The 21,781-nt window shown below is 46.5% G+C and overlaps 1 protein-coding gene across 1 annotated transcript in view; it reads left to right on the top strand.

The window, feature by feature from the left end:
* The first annotated feature begins 1,147 nt into the window (after positions 1 to 1,147).
* B4GALNT3 (beta-1,4-N-acetyl-galactosaminyltransferase 3) overlaps positions 1,148 to 21,781 on the top strand; it is an 88,125-nt gene continuing 67,491 nt past the window's right edge. Inside the window, exon 1 of the mRNA XM_080915042.1 lies at positions 1,148 to 1,433. Within this exon, the coding sequence (XP_080771168.1) occupies positions 1,265 to 1,433 (169 nt within the window). The 5' untranslated portion in view covers positions 1,148 to 1,264. The remainder of the gene's footprint in view (positions 1,434 to 21,781) is intronic.

Consider the following 21,781-nt stretch of genomic DNA (forward strand, 5'->3'; position numbering starts at 1 on the left):
TGTATGTGTGTGCGTCTTTGTGTGGGTATATTCATGGGAGTGGGGGCTGTAGCAGAAGCTAGAAGAGAATGTTGGAGTTAATGGGTTTGGGAACCCAACTCAGGTCCTGTTGAAGAACATCATGCACTCTTTTTCCGAGATTTATTTATGAGTACACTGTAGCTGTCTTCAGACACACCATAAGAGGGCATCAGATCCCGTTACAGACGCTTGTGAGTCACCATGTGGTTGCTGGGAATTGAACTCAGGACCTCTGGAAGAGGCTTAACCTCTGAGCCATCTTTCCAGCCCTGCTCCACACACTCTTAACAGACGGGTCATCTCTACAACTCCACCAGAGCTCTTTCTCATTTCCTTATTTCTTTTATGGCTCTGGGGTGGAACCCAGGGCCTCCTGCATGACCAGAATTTGGGCTCCTACTGAGTTGCCCCTCTACTTTTTTTTTTTTAATTCTCCAACCACTCTTTTACCAAAACCACCTAAAATTAGGGAAACTCCTAGTAAAGACTCCCCTGGTGCCTTCCAGGTGTGGTTAGCAAATTAGGTGTCCTTTGTAACTAGGGTCTTTGTAGGTAGAGAAAGGCCCTGAGGCCAAAGTCATGGAGGTCAGTTCAAAAAATCTGACTCAGCCCGGCAGCAAGCTTCTGAGGAACGCTTTCAAATATCTTGACAGTGACTGGGTTTCCTTGGGTCACAGAGTCCACGTCTTAACTCGCATCTTCTTTCATTCCCACATCCCTCATCACACACCCCACACACCGTCCCATATAACCCCAAGCGGGTGACTGCGTCAGGGACCAGCTCTCTGGCCCCACCTCTCCCCTCCCCTCCATCTCAAGGGGGCGGGGCCCACCTGCGCCTTGGGGCGGGGCCAAGGCATGGGCGGGACAGGTAGGGTGTAAGGTAATGCTCCGAGCTGAGAGAAAGCGCCCTAGCGGCAGCCAGCGAGCGCAAGGGCCGGCGGGCAGCTTGGAGAGCCTCCTGGGCAGAGTGCAGGAGTGAGAAAGAAGAGAGGGAGGGAGGTGGCGGGCCTGCGACGAGGAGAGGCGTGGAGTGGACACTTGGGGAGGAGGAGCCCGGCTCCGCGGCCGGAGAAAGACCTGCGAGGCACCCGCGCAGCTGAGAATCACCCCAGCGTGCCGAGCATGAGCGGCCGGCCGGCTGGAGAGCGACCCCGGGAGTCTGGCTGTGCGCCGCGCTGAGCGACCGGCCGGGGCCACGGGTGGGTAGCCCTAGCTGGGGCGGCCGGCCGGGCGAAGCGCTATGGGGAGTCCCCGCGCCGCGTTGCTGATGCTGCTCCTGCGCCCGATCAAGCTGTTGAAGAGGCGCTTCCGGCTGCTGCTGCTGCTCGCCGTGGTATCGGTGGGACTCTGGACTCTGTATCTGGAGCTGGTGGCGTCGGCCCAGGCCGGCGGGAACCCCCTGAACCACAGTAAGTAGCTCCGGGGGGCGAGGAGGTGGGCGGGAGCTCCGGGAGGGAACCCGCTTCTCCGAGCAGATTCCAGGTGCCGGCGCCGCCCCGCGCTTTCCCGGGGACCCCGGCTTGTCGAGACGCTCTCGGGACATCTGGAGCGCTGGTGGAGGTTTGGGGCGCCTTCCACCGTGCGGAACCCACAGCCTCGCGGACAGAGTAACGCGCCGTTTGCGAGCGCGGGCTCCAGGGCTGGGCGCACTCGGCCGCACGGTGCGGTCGGCGCCGCCTCAACTTTGCCCTGGGCTTGCTGATGTGGTTGGCTCTCTTGTTTCTCCTCCTGCTGAGCTTTCAGGGGTTCCTTTTCAAATAGCATCTCCGAGAGAGGGACGCCTGGCCTTTCCGCCTTGCGCGTGCCTCTTTTTCCAAGCGTCCCACCTCCTGAATGCGAGTTTCTCTGCTGCTCCAGACTGCCTTCTCCACGGTTTTCACACTCCCTGCAAAACTCGCGAATAAAACCAATTCCCCAGACTCCGCCCATGGCGACCCTGCCATGAGTATATTCCTACTTGTATTTTTATTTTATCAAACCACTCAAGTATCTGTTGAAGAAAACGGGAGGAAATGGCCTTTCCCTTCTTAATGGATATGATTATCCGCAGTGATTTTCAACATACCTTTGATAGGCCTAATAAAATTAAAAGTTGTCTAGTAGCCAGAAAGAAGTGGAGAAGTTTCCCAAAGGGTCAGGTGCCCTTCTCCAGCCTTGAGGGGGAAGTTCTACTTCATCTTCTTACTGGGTTTCACTTTCCTATTTTAAGAAAACTCAAAAGACTACGCTCTTGGGAGATACTTTGGTCAACAGCTTTTCCCTTAGTTGCATGTGGTGGTTTGTCTTTTGTGGCCCAGAAGAAATTTTTGTCCTAATCAGTAACTAAGCAGGATCGGTTTGGAGATGTATGCCACAAAAAGCCCTACCTCTGTGTGGCTGTGGACATAATTCTGGCTGTGAGCTAGGAGACTGGCTGTCACAAGGGATCAAGCTACTGGCTGTAACTAGAGATCAAGAGGATCTCCAGGGTCCCTCTCAGTTGGGATATGGAGACTGTATGGCCTCCGCCACATCTCAAACATCTCAAAGGAGAGAGAGCCCCTCCTCAGGTTTTGTTGCAGGTGCCTGAACTTTCTTGGAGTGTGTAAAGGTGGGAGGCGTGTGGTCATCTCCTCCTTGGAACACCCTTTGCCAGAATGGTTAGTGGGATAGTCTACGTAAATTAGACAGGAAAGCAGTTGCTTTGTGATCCTGAAGTGAGTGGCTGCCTTTGCTCCTCTTTGCCTGTCCTCTGCCGCAGGTGCGCTTTCTCTCCCGAGACCAGGTCCAGGCGGCCATACTAAGGTCCAGATGGTCATACTAAGCTGCACTCTGGCTTCCAGTCTCTGGATCCTGCTGTCTTCTTCATACCAGACTTGCAGGCTTTTAAGATTTTATTTAAAAAATTATTTCCTTTTCCAAACTTACCCTTCTCCAAAAATGTGTTCCCGGCGCCTTATTCCAAAATTGACTTTGTGTTCCTTGCGGTTTCTTTCTTTTTGAGACAGCCTCTCACTCTGTCCCAGGCTGCAGCAACTTGCAGGCTGGGTTTGATTTCAAAATTGTCCTTCCTCAGTCTCCTGAATGAAGGCGGATTACGGGGTATACCACATAGCCTGTCTTCCTTGTGATAGCTGTCTGTCAGTCTGTCTCTCTGGATTTTCAAGACAGGGTTTCTCTGTACCCCTGCCTGTCCTGAAACTTACCCTGTAGACCAGGCTGTCCTCGAATTAAGAGATCCACCTGCCTTTGCCTCCCAAGTGCTGGGATTAAAGACACACCATCATGCCTAGTTTTGCTTGTGGTTTCTAACAAGAGCCTAGATCACTGAAGATCACAGTTTCCTCTTGGTAAATTCCTAGGACCCTGAGGTCAACCCACTGTGAAATGTGTCCTGATCCTGCCTTGACTTCCTTATGGGGTGAGATTTAGAGTGTGGCTGTTTTTTCTTTTTCTTTGTTTGTTTGTTTTGCCTTTTCTATCAAGACAAGGTTTTCCTGTTTATCTCTGGCTGTCCTGGGACTCTGCAGATCCCATGCTGGCCATGAGATGAGATATCTGCCTGCTTCTGTCTCCCGAGTGCCTGTGCCACGGTCACCTGGCTTCACTATTTATTTATTTATTTATTTATTTATTTATTTATTTATTTATTTATTGTCATTAAGAAGCTCAGATGTTTTGCCTCACAATTTCCCTCCTGTGCTGTCTCCATGCTATTTCTCAGAGGAGGGAGGGCAGAACTAGGTCTGGAGAGGTGGGAAGGGGATTGTATCATTCCCTCTTCCACACCCTGCATACCAACAGCAACCGGAGCAGTAAAGCTGCTCCTCCCAGGACTGCACCCAGGACTTGACCACAGTAACCAGAACCCCAGCCTGGCCCCGTTTCCCAGTGAGCCACCCTGCCACTTTCTAGTAATCTCTGCCAACTCAGTCCGCCACCCGCCTTCCTGTCATCTGTGGGGCTGGCTTCCATTGCCCAGAACCTGTCATTTGCTTGTTCCCATGTGAGGGTCTATTGGTTTAGCACTGCAAACGTGTCTACAGAATGGCAGTCACAAACTCTAGGGTGGCCAAGTAATGACAGGGGAGTATACTTCCTGCTCCATCTTCATGAAATAACCTAGCAGTTTAAGATATGGATGGTGTGCAATTTGGACTCCATATGCAAGAAAAGATACAACCACAACTGGGATCACTTTAAAGGACAACAACTATAATCATTAACAAACAGAAAAGGGTCCCTCGGCTGAAAAGAATTACAGCCATTCACTCAGTTGTCTGTTTAATAACGTAGCTCCAGCAAAGCACTGCACTAGGTCATTTTATTAATCAATTTGTTTATTATTTATTTTTCCAGATGGGGGTTTCTCCATGTAGCCCTGGAACTAGCTCCGTAGAACAGGCTGGCCTTGAATTCACTGAGATTCATCTGCCTTGGTCTCTTGAGTGTTGGGATTAAAAGTGTGTGCCACCATTGCCTGGCTATGCTAAGTCATTTAGATATGATGTCCAAGATATGGTGTCTTAGTTAGGATCACCATTGCTGTGATGAAACATCATAGTTAATTGGGGAGGGGTTTATTTGGCTTATGCTTCCACAGCAATCACTAAGAAAACGCCCTTAGCCTAATCTCATGGAGGCATTTTCTCAGTTGAGGCTCCCTCCTCTCTGATGACTACAGCCTGTGTCGTTAACATAACACATATAGTGAGCATACACACCACACTCCACACACACACACACACACACACACACAGTGTTTTTTTCTATAGCTTTTTGTCTAGGAGTAGAACAAGGTGCTTATATGAAAACAACCACATTGCAAAACATTTTTCAAAAGTGGAAAGAAGATGTTGCTGTGATATTTCTGAAAATGGGATGCAGCTTTCAAGTAATTTCATAGAAGTGGAGACATTTGGGGAGATGGTGAGGAGTTGGTAATATTCTGATGAATTGAGGCTGGAGAGATGACTCAGTAGTTACAAGCCTTGCTGCTCTTGCAGAGGACCTAGGTTTGGTTCCTGATATCAACATGGGAACTCACAATGATTTTTTTATCCCAGTACACAGGATCTAGCGCCCTCTTTTGGCCTCTACCAGCATGGCACACACATGGTGCACTTACCTTGATGCAGACACACATAGTTAAAACTTGATGAACTGAGGCTGGGGAATGTAGCTCAGTTGGTAGTATGCTTTGCTTAGTGTGCCCGGAGCTCTGGGTTTGATCCTCAGGACCATATAAAGCTGGATGTGGTGCATGCCTGTCATAGCACTCTGAGCTGGAGAGAGAGGATCAGAAGTTCAAGGGTAACGGTAATATTCTAACCCTTTTCAAGACCAGCCTGTGCTACATGAGACCCTGCCTTAAGACAAACTGAAACAGGGAAAAGGCTCTGATGGAGGGCAGAAAAAAGGCTACACTCAGGCAGCAAAGACCAGGAGTCCAGGAAAGGTTAGAATTTGGGGATGCAGAGCAGCTGAGTGTGGTAAGACGGGGGGGGGGGGGTATGTAGGTCCTAAAGGATGAAGCTCAACTGTGAAAGACTGAGCTACATCCCAGCTCTCAGGGTCATCATAATAGTGGCAGTGGTGCTCAGAGGACCCGTGGTGACTGCTGCATTCAGACATTCGCCGAAGTATTTCAGTGTGTTAATAACCACTGTGTACTGAATGACCAGAAGCCCAGACTGCTAAGGGTTCTCCATCCAGGTAGGATTTAACAAGCTGTATTTATAGTGTGGTGTGGTGTTGCATGTCTTTAACCCCAGCACTTGGGAGGCAGGTGGATCTTGGTGAGTTTGAGGTCAGCCTGGTCTACAGAGCAAATTTCAGGATAGCCAGGGCTACATGGAGAAACCCTGTCTTGAAAACAACCAAACAAAACAAAAACCAACCAACCGACAAACAAAAAACATGTTATACCCATTTATTCATGCTTAATCAGGTAAGGTTTTGCCAGAAGACAGAGCTTGTACTCAGATGGTTCCTAGGGTCCTTGCTATAGAACGAACTTACAGTTGGGGTCAAGTTGGAGCCAAAAGATGACATTTGGTACAAAGCAAGCACAGAGAGAGAGTGTCCACAGTATATACTGACTTCCTTTTGGAGCTTGGCCTGGCATGTTCCTATCCAAGTACCAGGCTTACTTGCTGAACACCAAAGTGCTCTCGCATCTAGGAAGTTAATTGTCTTTTGCTGCCTCTTAGATCTGCCTCACATTTCTAGCTGGTCCTTGTGATTGGCTTGAGTGCACTAAGGGGAGGGACTAAGGGGAGGGATACCCACTGATGTCAGGCAGATTATATCACCACAGCCATTTTACTTGAAAGGATACAACTTCCTTAGCACTGGTAACCTAGGGCAGAGCCGTAGCATTTGTGGCAGGGGAACATAAATGGGGCAGATGTGTGGGCAGAGCAGAGGTAGTATGGCTTGAGGAACCTTACAGCAGAGGAGAGTTCAACATGGCACAGCTCCTGCTGTCGGACACACGGGCTCTTTTTCTTGTGCCCTGCTTGTTTCTCTGTACTTTGACATTGTTCTGTCACCTGGCTGCTGTGGGCGCCTTCAAATTAGTACTCAGTTCTGGACACATCCAAGGTACTTGCTTAAACACCTTTGGTAACCAATTCTGGAGAGATGGCCCAGTGGTTAAGAGCACTGACTGCTCTTCCAGAGGACCCAGGTTTGATTCCCAGCAACCACATGGAAGTTCACACTCTAACTCCAGTTCCAGGGGATTGACATTCTCATACAGACATCTATGCAGTCAAAACACCAATTCGCATAAGAGAGTAATACACTATCTTTTAAAAATACCTCTGGTAGCCATTGGGCAGTTCTAGATTTCAAAGCACCTGGTGATTTCTATTAGCAGACAGTAATTTGTCAGTGACTACTAATTTATCAGTGACCAACTCAAGAATAAAACCCAGGGATTTTTGTTCTGTGTACTATCATTTACATAATTTCCATTGTCTTCGAATATGAATGTCAAAGATAACAGTTAAGCAGCCTGGAGCTGGAGAGATGGTTCAGCACCTAGCCCTTGTTGGGTAACTCACAAGGCCCAGTGGTTAACTTCAGGGGATCAGAGCCTCGGAGGGAACCTGAATTCGCTATGCACATACACATAGACATACACACATAGTTAAAAAAAAAAGTTAAAGAGTTGTGCTGTTTGTGAGTGTTGGTGTTTGGTCCTTATTTGTGTCTGCCCCCGACCTGGCCTCTGCTGTGCCTGTTCCGAAGGTGCCAGTGGGGATCTTGGCAAGAAATTCCTCTGTTCCCCACCCAGGGATCCTTGATCTAAGTGTGGTGGCACCGGAGCTGCCGGTACTTGGATACTCCGTCCTCGGCGTTGCTCAGGCTGTGAATCTCCTACTTCCCAGCACAAGGTCTTCTGAAGTAACTGCCTCTGCGCTGGTTCATTGGAGGCTGGAAGGTGCACTGCAGTAATTTTCCAGGCCACAGAATCTGGCCTGGCCCTCTAGTGCTGTGCTGAGCTTTATGGAGCAGAGCAGAGCAGCCACCATGGAGTTTGCTTTGGAAGGGGGCCTGGCGGCTGTTCTTGGAGTTGCTGCACAGTCTACCCATTCCCACCAGTCTCAAAGCCTCCCCCCTTAGGAAACTTTCCACTCACTTTTTTCCTATATCCCAAGACGACGAGATCTAAACCAGGCCAACTATACATTTAAGCCGTGAGGCAGTCTTCCTTTGACCTTTTGCTCTACCTAATTGATAGACTTATAGATTAGCTGGTAGAAAAGAATACTTCTGGGACAGATGCGTTTGGTTTGGACGGCGTCTATAATGGGTGTTAGGCTGAATGGATAGATTATGTATTCTGAGCAAAGCATGTTGGGGCTTTAATTAATCATATTCATAGGTTCTGCTTTTCTTTCTCTCCTTTTTGACAGGTTTTCATGTGTCCCAGGCTGGCCTCCAATTCCTGATGTACCTATGGTGACCTTAAGTTTCAGATGCTTTTGCCTTCACTTCCTGAGTGAATCTGATACCTGGGGTGACAGTCATGCCCTGGTACACCCGGTTCTTTCATGTGGTGTGGAGGATAAGCCAGGGCTTCCTGTGTGTTAGGCGAGTGTTCAACCAACAGCCACATCTCTGGCTCAGATTCCTCAAAGGTTGGAAGCATTCATTAGGTAAACAGAAATGATTATGTTAATGAATTATTTTGGCCGTGCTGGAGTTTGAGCTAAGGCTTTGTACCACTACATTCCTAGCTTTAAAGGAAGGGTGTCTTCGAGGCCAGCCTGCTCTACAGAGCAAGTCTCAGGACAGCCAAAGCTACACAGAGAAACCCTGTCTTGAAAAAAACAAAACAAAAATATTCTGTCGGGGGTGGGAGGTGTGGTGGGGCATGAAATTTAAATAAAAAAAAAAAGAACAAAAAAAATTCTGCCTGCCTACCTATCTGTCATAGCTCTCTCTCTGTCTCTGTCTCTCTCTATATATATATGTATGTATACATGTATATGTGTATGTATGTATGTCTGAGACAGTTTCACTTTGTAGCTTTGGCTGATCTGGAATTGTCTGTGTAGACCAGGCTGGCATTGAACTCACAGAGATCCACCTGCCTCTGCCTCCTAAGTTCTGGGTTAAAGGCATGCGTATCACCTTGCTCAGATTTTTTTATTATTATTTTATTTATGTATGTTTGTTCTGCTTTTATTTGTTTTGTTTTGTTTTGCTTGAGACAGGGTTTCTCTCTGTAACCTGCCTATCCTGGAACTCCCTCTATAGATCAGGCTGACCTGAACTCAGAGATCTGCCTGCCTCTGCCTCCTGAGTGCTGGGGTTAAAGGCATGCACCACCAGTGCCTGACATCTATGTATGTTTGTGTGTCTGCTCATAGATACCATACCGTCCTGGAGCTGGAGTTAGAGGTAGTTGTAAGCCATCTGATGGGTGCTAGGAATCCAACCTAGATTCTTTGGAAGAGCCATATGCATGCTGTTAACTACAGAGCCATTCTCCAGCTCCTAGTTTAAAAAAAAAAAAGCCTTTTGATGCAAGATAAAGACACAGAGACAGACAGGTAGGCATGTACACACATGGGAAGGGGGATGCTCTATAAGTGTATAGTTAGATAAACAGTATATCTGGGTAGCCAACCATGATGAAGAAACACTAATTCTATAAAACCCCCTTGGGCTTCTCTTTGAATCACTGGCACCAGCATAGATAAACTAGTCTAGGCTGGTCTAAATTAAGATGATTTTTCTATATATCACAAATGGAATCATATATAATGTGGTTTATTCTATAAGTTTTACACACACACACACAAAGTTTTTCTTGACACATGGTCTCATGTAATTCTCTATTGTGTATGAACTCCCCTCCCCCCCAATATTTCTTCCAGTCCTGATACTGGAACAGGTGTGTTTATCTTGAGCAGTTTTAATTTTTATTAGTTAAGTTAGCTGCCTTTTGTTTCTCTCTTGGTGTGGGTATTAGCCTTAGAATTTCATTCTTTCACACCATAGAGAAATGCATAAGGGATTTTTCTGATTTGTAGTCTACCTACCCTTCCTTCTTCCCTCTGTCCCTCCGTCTCTTTGTTCCTCCCTGCCCCCTCCCTTCCTTTTTTGCTTCCTGTCCTTCATAATGTTAGGGATGGAACCCAGAACCTCTCATTTGTTAAGCAAGTGTTCTCCACCTGAGCTGGTCTCCCACCTGCAGATCTGTACTTTTCTATTGCTTTCAGGCCTATACTAATTTCTCTTTTGTGTCCTATAGTTCCTTCTGGTCTGTAGCATCTTAACAGCCTGTGGTTCTTACACGCCACTTAACATAAGGCAAAAAAGAAATCAATACAAGTATTACAGTATATATAGAAGCATTGGGAAAAAAATTGCCTCTGGTTCACTACTCTAAGAGATTATTTAAAAGAAACTTCGACATAGATAAATAAAGTACAACAGGTTGGTTAGTGAATAGAGAAGATTCTGGATTTAAAAACACAAACATCTAGAAAATTATTTCTGTAAAAAAAAAAAAAAGGCCAATTGGAAATTTGAATGTCATCCAAAAATAAATTCTCACCTTTCTGTACCAAAAGACCGTTAAAAATGTAGGATTTACTGGCAGACACTGGGGCCTGAGCCACTGTTGTTGCAAAGTAATATAAACAAGGCAAATTCGGTAAGGCTTGGGTGCTTCCCAACAGTGCTGGTCACACAATCCAGCCAGGATGGCTAGAAAACTCAGTTTGTCACATGGGCACCAAGTGTCAAGAGAGACCAGAGAGATCGTGGGTGTGATGTTCGCTGCCCAACCCATGGCTGACAGATCCCTAGAGTCACAGACATCAGGGGTCCCTCCCCTTCATGAACGGCTTAGTAAATAGATCAGGGAAGAGACTTTGCTCTCCTCTTTCTCCAACTGACTGTGTTCTGACCTAGTCTCTCCACACGCTTGTGCTGGCCTTCACCGTCTCCTGCTTCCAATTTCTGAGTGTTTTGATTATGGGTTTGTATCAGAATATCATTATGTCCAGCTTAGAGCTTTTACTCTATAGCCTAGGCTGGCCTTGAACTCGCAGAGATTGTGCCACAATGCTTGGCCTCCATTTCTTTTAGGCCATGCTCTTGTGTCACCTAGTAGAGGGTATGCTGTGTTCTGCCTTATAGTAGGTAAATGATGCTTGTAAACAAGGGCCTTAGAAGAGGGCTGGTGTGGGGAAAGGGAGAAGAAATGATACCTGTGTATCATTTGAATGTGGGAGGCTGAGGCTGGTGGATCTCTGAGTTCGAGGTCAGCCTGGTCTACATAGTAGGTACCAGGCCAGCCAGAACTACACAGTGAGACCTTGTCTCAAAAAGGAGGGTGAGGTGTTAAGAGAGGGGGCACCGTTGCTCTTCCAGAGGACCCGTGTTCAAGTCCCAGCACCACATGACAGCTCATGACCTGTAATTTCAGTTTCAGGGCTTCTGACACCCTCACACAGATAGACATGCAGGAAAAACACCAATGCTCATAAAATAAAAATAAAGGAAGGAAGGAAGGAAGGGGGAGGGTAGGCATAGAGAAAGGACTTCCAAAAGATTTTCTATATGAGCACCCGGGAAATTGAATAATGTGTTTTTCAGTTTTCAATTTGTAAATCTTGAATGGTAACTGAGATGACTCATTCTAAAGCTTAAGGGAAAATGTCTGTGGAACATTTCCTTTTTTTATTTGCAGAGAGCCGAATGGAACAGAGCCTTCATAGTTCCTGGAAAATGTGGAATTTGAAGGCAAGACAGGGTTTTAATCCCAGTTCTGTTACTCAACGATTTAAGGCCTCTCTTAAATTCCTTTCCAAGCCTCCAATGCCTCCAATGAGTGGGTCAGAGGTCAGAGGTCATGGTGTAGGTGTAGTGCTTTTCTTCTTACAGTGAGGTTAAGGAGTCTGTCATACAGGTGACTAAGTAGACATCAAGAAGTTAAGAGCTCAGCGAATGTTGGGCTCTACTTCTTCCTCCTTGAAGTTTTTAGGCTGGACCAAATGAGGAATGCTCAGGCAGGCAGGGGTGAACAGGTATATTCCCTGACCACCTGTTCAAGGCCAGCCTGGTCCACATAAAATGACAGGTCAGCCAAAGCTACACAGTGAGAACCTGTCCAATATAAACAATAAAAGAAAAAAATTTAAATCTTACCTTTAACTTGCTATGGGTTTTTAAAATTTTTATTTGATAAAATTTATTTTTAATGATTAAAAACAAAAGGGAAGTGAAAAATTGGAAGGAACTGTATTAATGACATTTCTTGTTGCTGTGACAAAAGGAAACCTGTCAAAAGTAACTTGAGATATGGTGGCTACCGTTGGTTGTCAACGTGACACACCTGGAAGAGGGACTCTCAATCCATGAATGGCTTCTGTTGGCTCCCAGCAGCCATGTCTGTGGGGAATTTTCATGCTTGCTGGTTGAAGTAGGAGGCGGTATCACCCTGGTCAGGTGAGCCTGGGCTGTGTAAGAAAGGTGGATAAGCAAACCAGAGGGGGGTGAGTGGGTGAGGGGGTGAGGGGGTGAGGGGGTAAGCGGGTAAGCCGTGCTCCTCTGTGATGTCTGCTCCACTTTATGCCCCCAGGTTCCTGCCATGGCTTCCCTGCATGATGAACTGTGACCTGTTGTCTTTGGCCCTGGTATTTATCACAGCAACAGGAACATGATTAGGATGGGCAGGAAGGATTTATTTTGGCAAATAGCTTGGGGTACAGTCCACCATGCTGGAGAAACCATGGTTGCAAGGCCACGGAAGTCTCTGTGCATTCGCTTTCCCCTCTCCATTCATTTTGGGACCAGCACATGAGATAGGGCCATTTGGGTCTTTTCTCCTTAGTGGAACTTCTGGAAACACTTTCATGCCATTCACAGGTATAATTAAGTCAAGTTGACCATGAAGATTAACTATTAAGATGAGGTAATAAATTTAAACTAAAGCCATATAAAAATAAGAAGGCTTTCGCTTCATTCTTTTTGGGAGTAGATCTGGAATTCTTCCACATCACCTAGAGCTGAAGGGACAGCTATCTTTATTCATTTATTTACTTTTAATATTTTGGCTATAGTCTTGAAGATTGAGTTGCCTAAACTCTTAGTGGTGGAGTTTCCCCAGGGCCTCTGGTCGATGTCATCTCTAACATGGTCTCCACACCATGTTTTTGTTTGTTTGTTTGTTTTGCTTTGTTTTGTTTTTCAAGAGAAAAGTTCTCTCTGCTGAGGTCATCTTACAAACTTTCCTGCTCTCCTTTCCAACTTGTCTGCCAACCAGAGTTCACAGACATCTGTGGCACCATTCACACACACCCTCATGCAGCTAGCTGCCTCTTCGGTGGCTTGGCCACTTCTGGGTCCATGATTAGCAGAGGGAGTGGGGACCCCAGGACTTCCTCCAGGACCAGAAGCAAAGCCCAGCTCATGATCTCCTGAGAAAAGGGAGGTGGGGATCGGAGGGCAGCCCCAGTGAACGAGACTTTCAACTTTCAACGGTAGCAGTGAGTGACCCAAGGGGGGTGGGAGGACTTTTACTCTTTTTTTCATTCTATTGACTTTTTCCTTGTCTATAAGTTTTATTTGAGTCTGCTTCAACAGTTTTAGATCCCTTTAAAATACTATATTAATTGTGTGCTTTTGACAATTCTAAGCAGGTTTATAATCTGATATTGTTGATTGCTCTGAAATTGTATCAGCTTGCTCTGATGGCGACACCTTTTTTTTTTTTTTATAAACACATTATAAAGGGCTTAGTTGTGTCCATTTAAAAAAAGCTAGTAATGTTGCAATATTGTAATACTGCATACATGTTGTAGTGTAAGTATTCTGGTGTATTTTTCCAAAGAAGTTGTCTTAAACACTTTTTTTAGATGTTTGTTTGTTTTTCAAGAAAAACTCACATAGACAGGGTTTCTCTGTGTAGCCTTGACCTGTCCTGGAACTCACTCTGTAGACCAGACTGGCTTCAGATTCCCAGATCTACTTTCTGACTACTGGGATTAAAGGCGTGCCCTGTAGCAGCATAAATTCTATTAGGTAGGGGTCTGAGACAGGAAAGTCCCTTTAAAATGTTTTTACTAATTTGTATTTCAAATTTTCAGACATTTACTGAATGTTTGTATGTCCTGGAAACTATGACTGTACGTAGATAAAGCTGTTGGAAGTGTACAGGGTGGCTTGTGACAGACATGACAACACATGTGTGTAACAGGAAACAGGCTGCTGCAGATCTGAGGCCAGCTTTGCACATGTGGTATGAGTCAGTCTCTCTCTCTCCCCCTCTCTCTCCAAGATATCAGTATGTAATTCCGGTGGTTCCTGGAACTCATCACATAGATTGGGCTGGCCTCAAACTCATAAAAATGCTTGCCTCTGCCTCCACCTTGCCTGACTCCAACCATGTATTAAAAGAAATAGCCCGATGTGTGGCATGGGCCCTTCATTGTAGCACTCAGTAGCCAGAGGTAGGTAGATAGATCTCTGTGAATTCCAGGTCAGCTAGGGTAACATAGTCTTCCTTGTCTCAGATGAATGAATGGATGAATGAATAAATGAACGAATGAATGACCTCCTTAACCCCAAGCCACCTCAGCAGTTGACTCAAGGGTAGACAGGGAGCTTGACAGGGAGGTGGACAAAAGCTGAGTCATCTCAAGAAAAGATATGATAGAGTTAACAGAGTAAAGGAGAAAATACAAGGTTATGGGTTTCAGACATGATTCTCTGGCTCCATTCTGTCCTGACCATTTTAATTAAGAGATGCTGTATCAGTCCAGTATCTCAAAAATGTTCTTGTGAGAAAGAAAGAAGTGCTTCATTTTTCTCATATTGCTGGGGTCTGGGCACTGCACTAGCCCTGGAGAGCAATGTCAAGGGGTCCGGAGATAAGTCAGCACTCAACAAGTATTTCCTGAGCAACAGTGAGGTGCCAGGCAATGTCCTCGACACGGAGGGCACAGTACAGCTCATGACATTTAAGAGTTTTTTTTTTTTTTCTCCTTTGTAGACCCCGGGTTTCTGGTGAGGGAAGGGCAGGAAAAAAGTCATAACAGCCAACTGGGAAGGATTTTAGAAAGTAATACATTCTGGGAGGAGGAATGTGGCAGTGGTCCAAAGTGACTTTGTGGAGGTAAGAGGCTTCCCAACAGGTGACATTTTGAAAACAGGTGTCTTGGTACAGGATGTGATTAAGCGTCCGATGAATGTCAAGATTATAAAGCCTTTAGTTATCCAGAAAGGAGGAGGCTGGTAGAGATGTTCAAAAGAAACAAAGTTGCTGCTGCTGCTGGTTTGCAGTGTCCTTTCTGCCCTTCCAGCCGGTGAGTTTTTCCCTTTTTACCTCGTGGCGGCAGGAGCCAGCTGTTACCACTGAGCTCTCTACTCTGGGTTATTCTGGGCCTAGGGTAATACCCAGAGTATAATAAACCTGGATCCCAAAACAAGTACTGATGGGGATGGGTCCTTCCTCACCTACTGAAAGCCCAGCTAGAATTAACCTCTGCTCCCTGGTCCCTCGCAGCAGCTTTTTTATTCCTCCATTAGAGCACTTATCAAGGTCTGCTTGCATCAGAGTTATTTCTGTCTGGGTTTGTCTTCCCCCAAGAGATTGTGATTTCTAGAGTGATGGACTTAGGCATTGCCCCCGTATAGTTCTCTGGTACAGAGATTTTTTTTTTTTTTTTTTAACACTTGGTGGATTGGGTATACCTGTAAGAATCCCATAGTGAAACTAGGTCCTTTCTCCAGAAGTTTGTTCACCCTTTAGGTAGTTCTCATACTATTTTTTGGGGACGTACTCAGTTCCCTGACCCCTATCCTGGAATCCTTAAACAGCAATTCCCTAAATGTTTTCCCCAGTGCTCTGATAAGCTCTCAGGGGCTGATTGATGAGAAATTTCTGCCAGTTAAATCTCTCTTAGTTGCAGAGGATGGATGTCAGGTGGTAGCAAAGAAGCCGGAGAGAGCTCCTCTGTAAAAGGGGCATGTAAACTGGAATCTCCCATCCAGCGGCTTTGCTGTTTAGATTGTGTCTATCCCCAAGCCTTGGGCTAGCCTTCTTTCACATCTTTGCCATTGGTTCGTGCTCTGTTCTGCTGCCATCCCTTCTGCTTGCCCACCCTTTGTCACATTCTGCCCACCCTATGATCTCCTTCCTTGAGCCTTCTTTATTTCGGAATCAGCCGACCTTATCCTCCTTGGAACTTTGTTGCAGTTGTGTGAAGATTGTTGTCTGGGTTTGTCCCCTTCCCTAGGGAAGATGCTCTGTTAGGGCAGTTCCTAGCACGGTTCTATAAACATTTGCCAAGTGCCGGAAGAGGCAGCCGGTTGCTTTATATTTAAGTTCACGCTCCCTCTGAGGTTGCCATCATACCCACGCCCCCTGCTATTGTGTGATGGTCCCCCACCTCCCGTAGCTCAAGCTGGTCTTTAAACTCACTATGTAGTTGAAGATAATCTTAACCTTCTGATCCTCCTGCCTCTGCCTTTCCAAGTGCTGGGATTTCAAGCATGTGCACAGAGCCGGGCATGCTGGGCAAATCTCTACCAACTAAGCTGCATCTGCAGCCTGGTACTGTGTTCTTAAATCCCCTGTGTCTCTTTGGATTGGTTTCAAGGCACTGTCTCTAACACATCAGATGGCTACCTATCCTCCACCTCCAAGTCTTAACGATTGAAGTTTTTGAGATAACCAATGGCTGCATTTGTTTTTCCTAGCCCCATGGCAGACATCCACAGCAGAAATCCTGATTGAGTCTCTGTGCAACCTGAGACTCATGCTCAACACAGTTCGCCAAGTGATTGCTACAAATTCATCCGAGTTACTCTTTACAGTTGAGTCTGTTTGCCCAGCATCGTGGCTTTACCAATGAGGAACTAAGGCCTACAAAACTTTAATTAACTTGTGCAGATGGCAGAACTGGGCTCCAGACTCCTTAGAACCATCTTGCCTGCCCATTTGTTCCCCTTTTATCTGCTGCTAATGCTTTCTTCTTCCTCTTAAATCAGTGGTTCTCAACCTGTCTGTTGCAACTCCTTTGGCCATTGAACAGCCCTTTCATGGGGGTCACTAAGAGCATCGGGAAAACACAGATATTTACATTACGATTCATAACAGCAGCAAGATTACAGTTATGAAGTAACAATGAAAATAATTTTATGTTTGGGGTCACTACAACATGAGGAACTGAATTAAAAGATTGCAGCATTAGGAAGGCCTTATGTGATCATTTTTTTTTAACTTTCTCAGTGCTGGGTATAGAACCCAATGTATCATGCATGCTAGGAAGGCACTCTGCCATTAAGCAATACCCTCAGCCCATGTTTATCTTTTCTTACCAGTGGGGCAGCTGACGTCATTGCCACTTAGTTGTGGGTGGATCATGTTCCCAACGTAACAACTGCTGTTAGTGGTAGTCTGTGGCTTTGCTGAAATTTCGCTTTTGACACCTGCTTTGACATTAGTGGTAGAGAGTAGCCTCAAAGATGTTCTTATTGATGTTGGATTCTCATATTGCAAGGGGCAGGTCAAGACTTGACGGTCTTCATCCAACAAATTCCTTTGCGTTAGGCTCCCATCCTGAGAACAGAGCCCATTCAGTGTTGAGCTCCTCCTCTCTCTCCTCCTTTGAAAGCTTTAAAAAAAAAAACATTATTTTGTGTGTGTGTGTCTGTGTCTATGTGTGTGTGTATCTGTTTGTCTGTGGTGTATGTGTCTGTGTGTCTGTGTCACCTATGTCTGTGTGTGTATGTCTGTGTGGAGTGTGTGTGTCTGTCTGTCTGTGGTGTGTGTTTCTGTGTGTCTGTGTCATCTATGTCTGTGTGTCTATATCTGTGTGTATGCTTGTGTCTGTGGTATATGTGTGTGTGTCTGTGTCTATGTCTCTGTGTGTGTCTGTGGTGTGTGTATGTGTGTGTCTATGTCTCTGTGTGTGTGTGTCTGTCTGTCTGTGGTGTGTGTGTGTGTGTGTGTGTGTATCCCTGCATTACAGCACACATGTAGAGATTAGAGCCAGCTTATGGGAGTTGTTATCTCCACCATGTGGGTCCTGGGGATTAAATTTAGGTCATTAGTCTTGGTGGCAGATGCCTTTGCCTGCTGAGCCATGCCATTGGCTCCTAAACTGGGGCCTTTAATGGTGGCTGTGTGCTTTCACCTCATGATACTGCAGTGGATCCTGGAGTCTGAAGCAGCAACATGGGACTTATATTCAGAACTGATTAAATTTTTTTAATTTAAAAAAAAAGGAAAAGAAAAACACCTGGCCTGGTAATGTACACCTCTTATTCCAACTACTAGGGAAACTGAGACAGGAAAGTGGCAAGTTCAAGGCTTACCTGGGTGCAAAGTGAGTTCAAGGCCAACCTTGGTAACTGAAGGAGACCCTGTACCAAAATAAAGGATAAAAAGAAAAGAGGCTGTGGATGTAGCTCAGTGGTTAAGCACTTGCTTGACATCATGTGTAAAGCCCTAGGCTCACTCTCCAGTACTGTCCCCTCCCCACAAAGAAAAATAAAAGGCAGGCAGAAAAACGCAACTCGTTTCTTTTTTGAGTACACAGTAGAGCTGGGTATCCGGGTGCAGTTTTCAGTCTTGCTCTAATGTGAGCTGTCTGTCTGTCCGTCTTTCAGTGAGTCAGTTCTGTTCTTTGATGTCTGAGGCTCAGGACACAGAGTCCTGACTGTGATTCCTAGTCTTATCTAACTCTGACATTGTCTTTAGAGAAATAGTATTTGCTTCAGCTTTCAGTATCCTGAGTTGAATGCGGCCAGAGGAAGATGCGTGGGTTCAAATCCTGGCTCCGCACAATCACTCACTGTGTAAACTTGCCTTACCCAAGTGAGATGGGAGGCTGGGCTCCCCCTCTCCCCCAGAAGGGTCTATGGGGAAGGCTTAAGGTTGGATGACAATGTGGGGTGCTTCAGCTTTTAAGAGGGTCAGTAACTTTTAGGGGGCATATTCCTAAGCCCTGGTCACCATTGTTTTCAACTTCAGAGTACTCCCCTAAACTTCTGATCGATAGACTGGACTGGACTGGCCCTACCCTAGGGCCTCACCCTTTTTTCCTCCTGCCTGCTGGGCAGCCACCACATAAACACTGCAGTGTGCTTAGCTGAGGAGTGGGAAGACTTCTGTTCAGGGCCTGGCTGAGGAATTGCCCACTAATTTTGGCAGTTCCTGCCACAAGCTTGACCAGACCATCAGAAGTGAGGGAATTAGAAGTAGGAGTTAGTGAGTCATGCAAAGCCATGGGGAAGAAGCCCTTGGCAGAGGTGCCCATCCAGGGAGCCAGTTTCCCTTGCTGCTGATGGGGAGCTGTAGTTCTGGATTCTTCCTTCCAGGCTTGCTCACTTAGGTAGCTGTTCCGATGAGAATCCCTGTGGTGGTCTATTAATGGTAATAATGACCCTGACTGCACAAGGTGAAACCCTGGCACACATTTTCCCATGGTTAGAGGCCCCAGAGTTCAGGCTAGGGCTGAGTGGATCTGTGGATACAGGTGTTGGGGAAAAGCCACAACACAGCTGTCAAACTCCAGGTGGCCCGCTTCTCTTGTGTTTCTGTAGGGTGCAGCGGAGGGTGACCACGGTGGGAGGGTGGGATTGCTTTTTATACCTTTTCCTAACCCCTTGTTGTCCTGGGGCAGGGCAGACGGGCTCCCAGTCATTACCTCACCGCAGGGCCCGGTTTGCCAGAGTTGAGAGGAGGGACTGCCTGGGTGGAGAGCTCCAGGCTAATTTTAGACTTGGAGACTCCCAGGCAGCTGGCTGGGACAACTGGGGTCTGTCTCTTTGCAAGGAGCTGTGCAAGAGGCTCTACAGGTCTGCTTGGAGGTATGGGGTGAGGGTGGGGCACATTCCTGCCTCAGCCTCTGCTTCCGGAAAAGCCCGGGAGTTTAGGTTCCTACGCACCAAGGGCCCAGGAACTGCTGCTTCTCTTTCCGACTCTGTTTTTCCTTGTGTTGTCTCCAGCCTTCATGTGTCCGGGCAGCTTTGGAGACTAGAAACTACTAATATAGTGCCCCAAAGTATGGGTCTTTGAAACTCCGCAAGCAGGGAGGAGGGGACGTGAGGGTGCGTCTGCAGCCTCCCCCTAATCACCTAACTTTAGATTTTTTGATCTTTTTCCTATTGGCACACATATAGGGTGAAAAGAAATTGAGTCACACGTGGGGATAAAGAGGTGAGGGTCACTGTTAGATACAGGTAGCTCCTTGCTTCTGTTCCCCAGGTCCCAGGATTGATTCCATGGTCCTTCCATTACCCATCTGAAGCCCAGCAGTGAGCTGGGCACACTGGCAGTGGTATTTTCTGGTATTTTCTCACCAACTCCCATCCTAGGAAACACTGGAAGGGAAGCCAGAAAGCTGGAACCTCTCTGGTTTTACAAATGAGAAAGCGGAGGAGAACTTTGTCCAAGGTTAGATAGTTAAGGAGTCAAAAGAGGATAGGGAGATGGTTCAGTGGTTACAAACTGCACCTCTAGAGACCCCTGGTTCAGTTCCCAGCACCCACATGACAGCCCACAACTGTCTAACTTCAGCTTTAGGGGACCCATCTCATCAGGCATGCATACAGACAAAATACCCATACACATAAAAACACCAATGGAGGCCAAGGTAAGAAGATATGAGTTAGGGGTTGGTGTGGGCTACACGTAGAGTGGGAGGGAATGACTCAGGAAGAAAAGAGGGAAAAGGTACGTTTGGCTCTGGTCCTGCTCAAAAAGGCTATCCACACACTCATTTACCCAGCGTTATTAGTTTAGTTAGAGGTGTGTGTGGGTTACAGTATTTTGCCTGGTGGCTTCAAAGTTCTGGGGTAAAACAAAACTTCTGTTTTAGTCACCCAAGTACTTGGGACTACAGGTCTGCCACACATAGTGTGTGCACATACAGTTTATTACTCTTTGGATACAAAGATCAAAAATAGATGCCTGGATTGTAGCTCAGTGGCCAGGTGCCAGGGTGCTGCTGCCACCAGATATGAAGCCCTGAGTTGATCTCCAGAACTGCAATCAGAAAAATCCTCCAGAAAGCAGAGTCTTGGGGTGGGGGTCAGTTTCTGGGAAGAGAGTTGGGAATTTGAAGAGATGCAAAAAATGTTATAAAGAAATTTTGTCTGGTTTATAAGCAGAGGGGTGGACACCCAGGTGCTACCTTGTCAACCATCTCTCTGTTTCTTCTGATGCCTTTACTTTCAAATGTAGTGGTCTGGCTAGGTTAGGAGGAGAAACCTAAGAAGAAAACATAAGGAGGGGGCTGGAGAGATGGCTCAGTGGTTAAGAACACTGGCTGCTGTTCCACAGGATTACTGACTGGTTCAGTAACTAACACACACATGGCAACTCAAACTGTCTGTAACTCCAGTTTAGGGCATCTGACACCCTCACACAGGCAAAACACCAATGCACATAAAATCTAAAAAAAAATATTTAAAAAATAAATAAATTAGCAGGCAGGATGCTAAGGGCTAGGCAGAGCTGTATTAATGAGAGTCCAGCTCATGCTTGACATGTGATCTCAATGGCCCTGTAGGGGCTGAAACCTCTCTAGTCCCAGTTTACAGAGGACAAAGCTGAAGCTCACAGAGTCCCTCACCTTAATCTAGGTGTCATGGTGAATTGCGCGCATTCAGGTGTGAATGTCATGATGGTGGAGGAAGAGATGTGATGTACCTAGTGGGCGGGTTGCGAGGCATCTGGGGGGGGGGAGGAAGTACAAATGGATCGTGGTGATCCAGGTGTGTGATGTCAGCACTTGGGAGGCAAAGGCGAGTGGGGACTACAATAGGTGGGAAGCCAGTCTTGTCTACATAGCAAGGTCCTGTATCAGTCAGAAAAGGGGTAGAGATAAGGCTCTGTCAGTAAAGTGTCCTTTGCATAAGGACTCAGTTCTGTTCTTCAGCACCTGTGAGAGCTGGCCAGTGTCATCACCCCAGCACTGTGCAGATGGAAAGTCTCTGGAACACATTAAATAGATAGCCTGGCTGAATCATTCGGTGAGAGACCCTGTCTCAGAAAACAAGGGAGGTAACTGGTTCAGCCTCTGGTCTACAGAGGAAGAAATAATTGATGCGGCAAAAGGGGCTGGGGGTAGTGCACATGCTTCTGGTTGTAGCTTGAGATAGGGGGCTCATGGGTTTGTGCCAGTTTTGGTTACCTGGTTTCAGGCAGGGGGAGGGGGAGGAAGGGGGAGAGAGGAGAGAATAATGGTAACAAGAAAAGACCTATGGAGTTATATATAGAGTGAGGAAAAATATACCA

The sequence above is a fragment of the Micromys minutus genome (genome assembly GCF_963924665.1).
Source record: "Micromys minutus genome assembly, chromosome: 3".
NCBI classification, from domain to species: domain Eukaryota; kingdom Metazoa; phylum Chordata; class Mammalia; order Rodentia; family Muridae; genus Micromys; species Micromys minutus.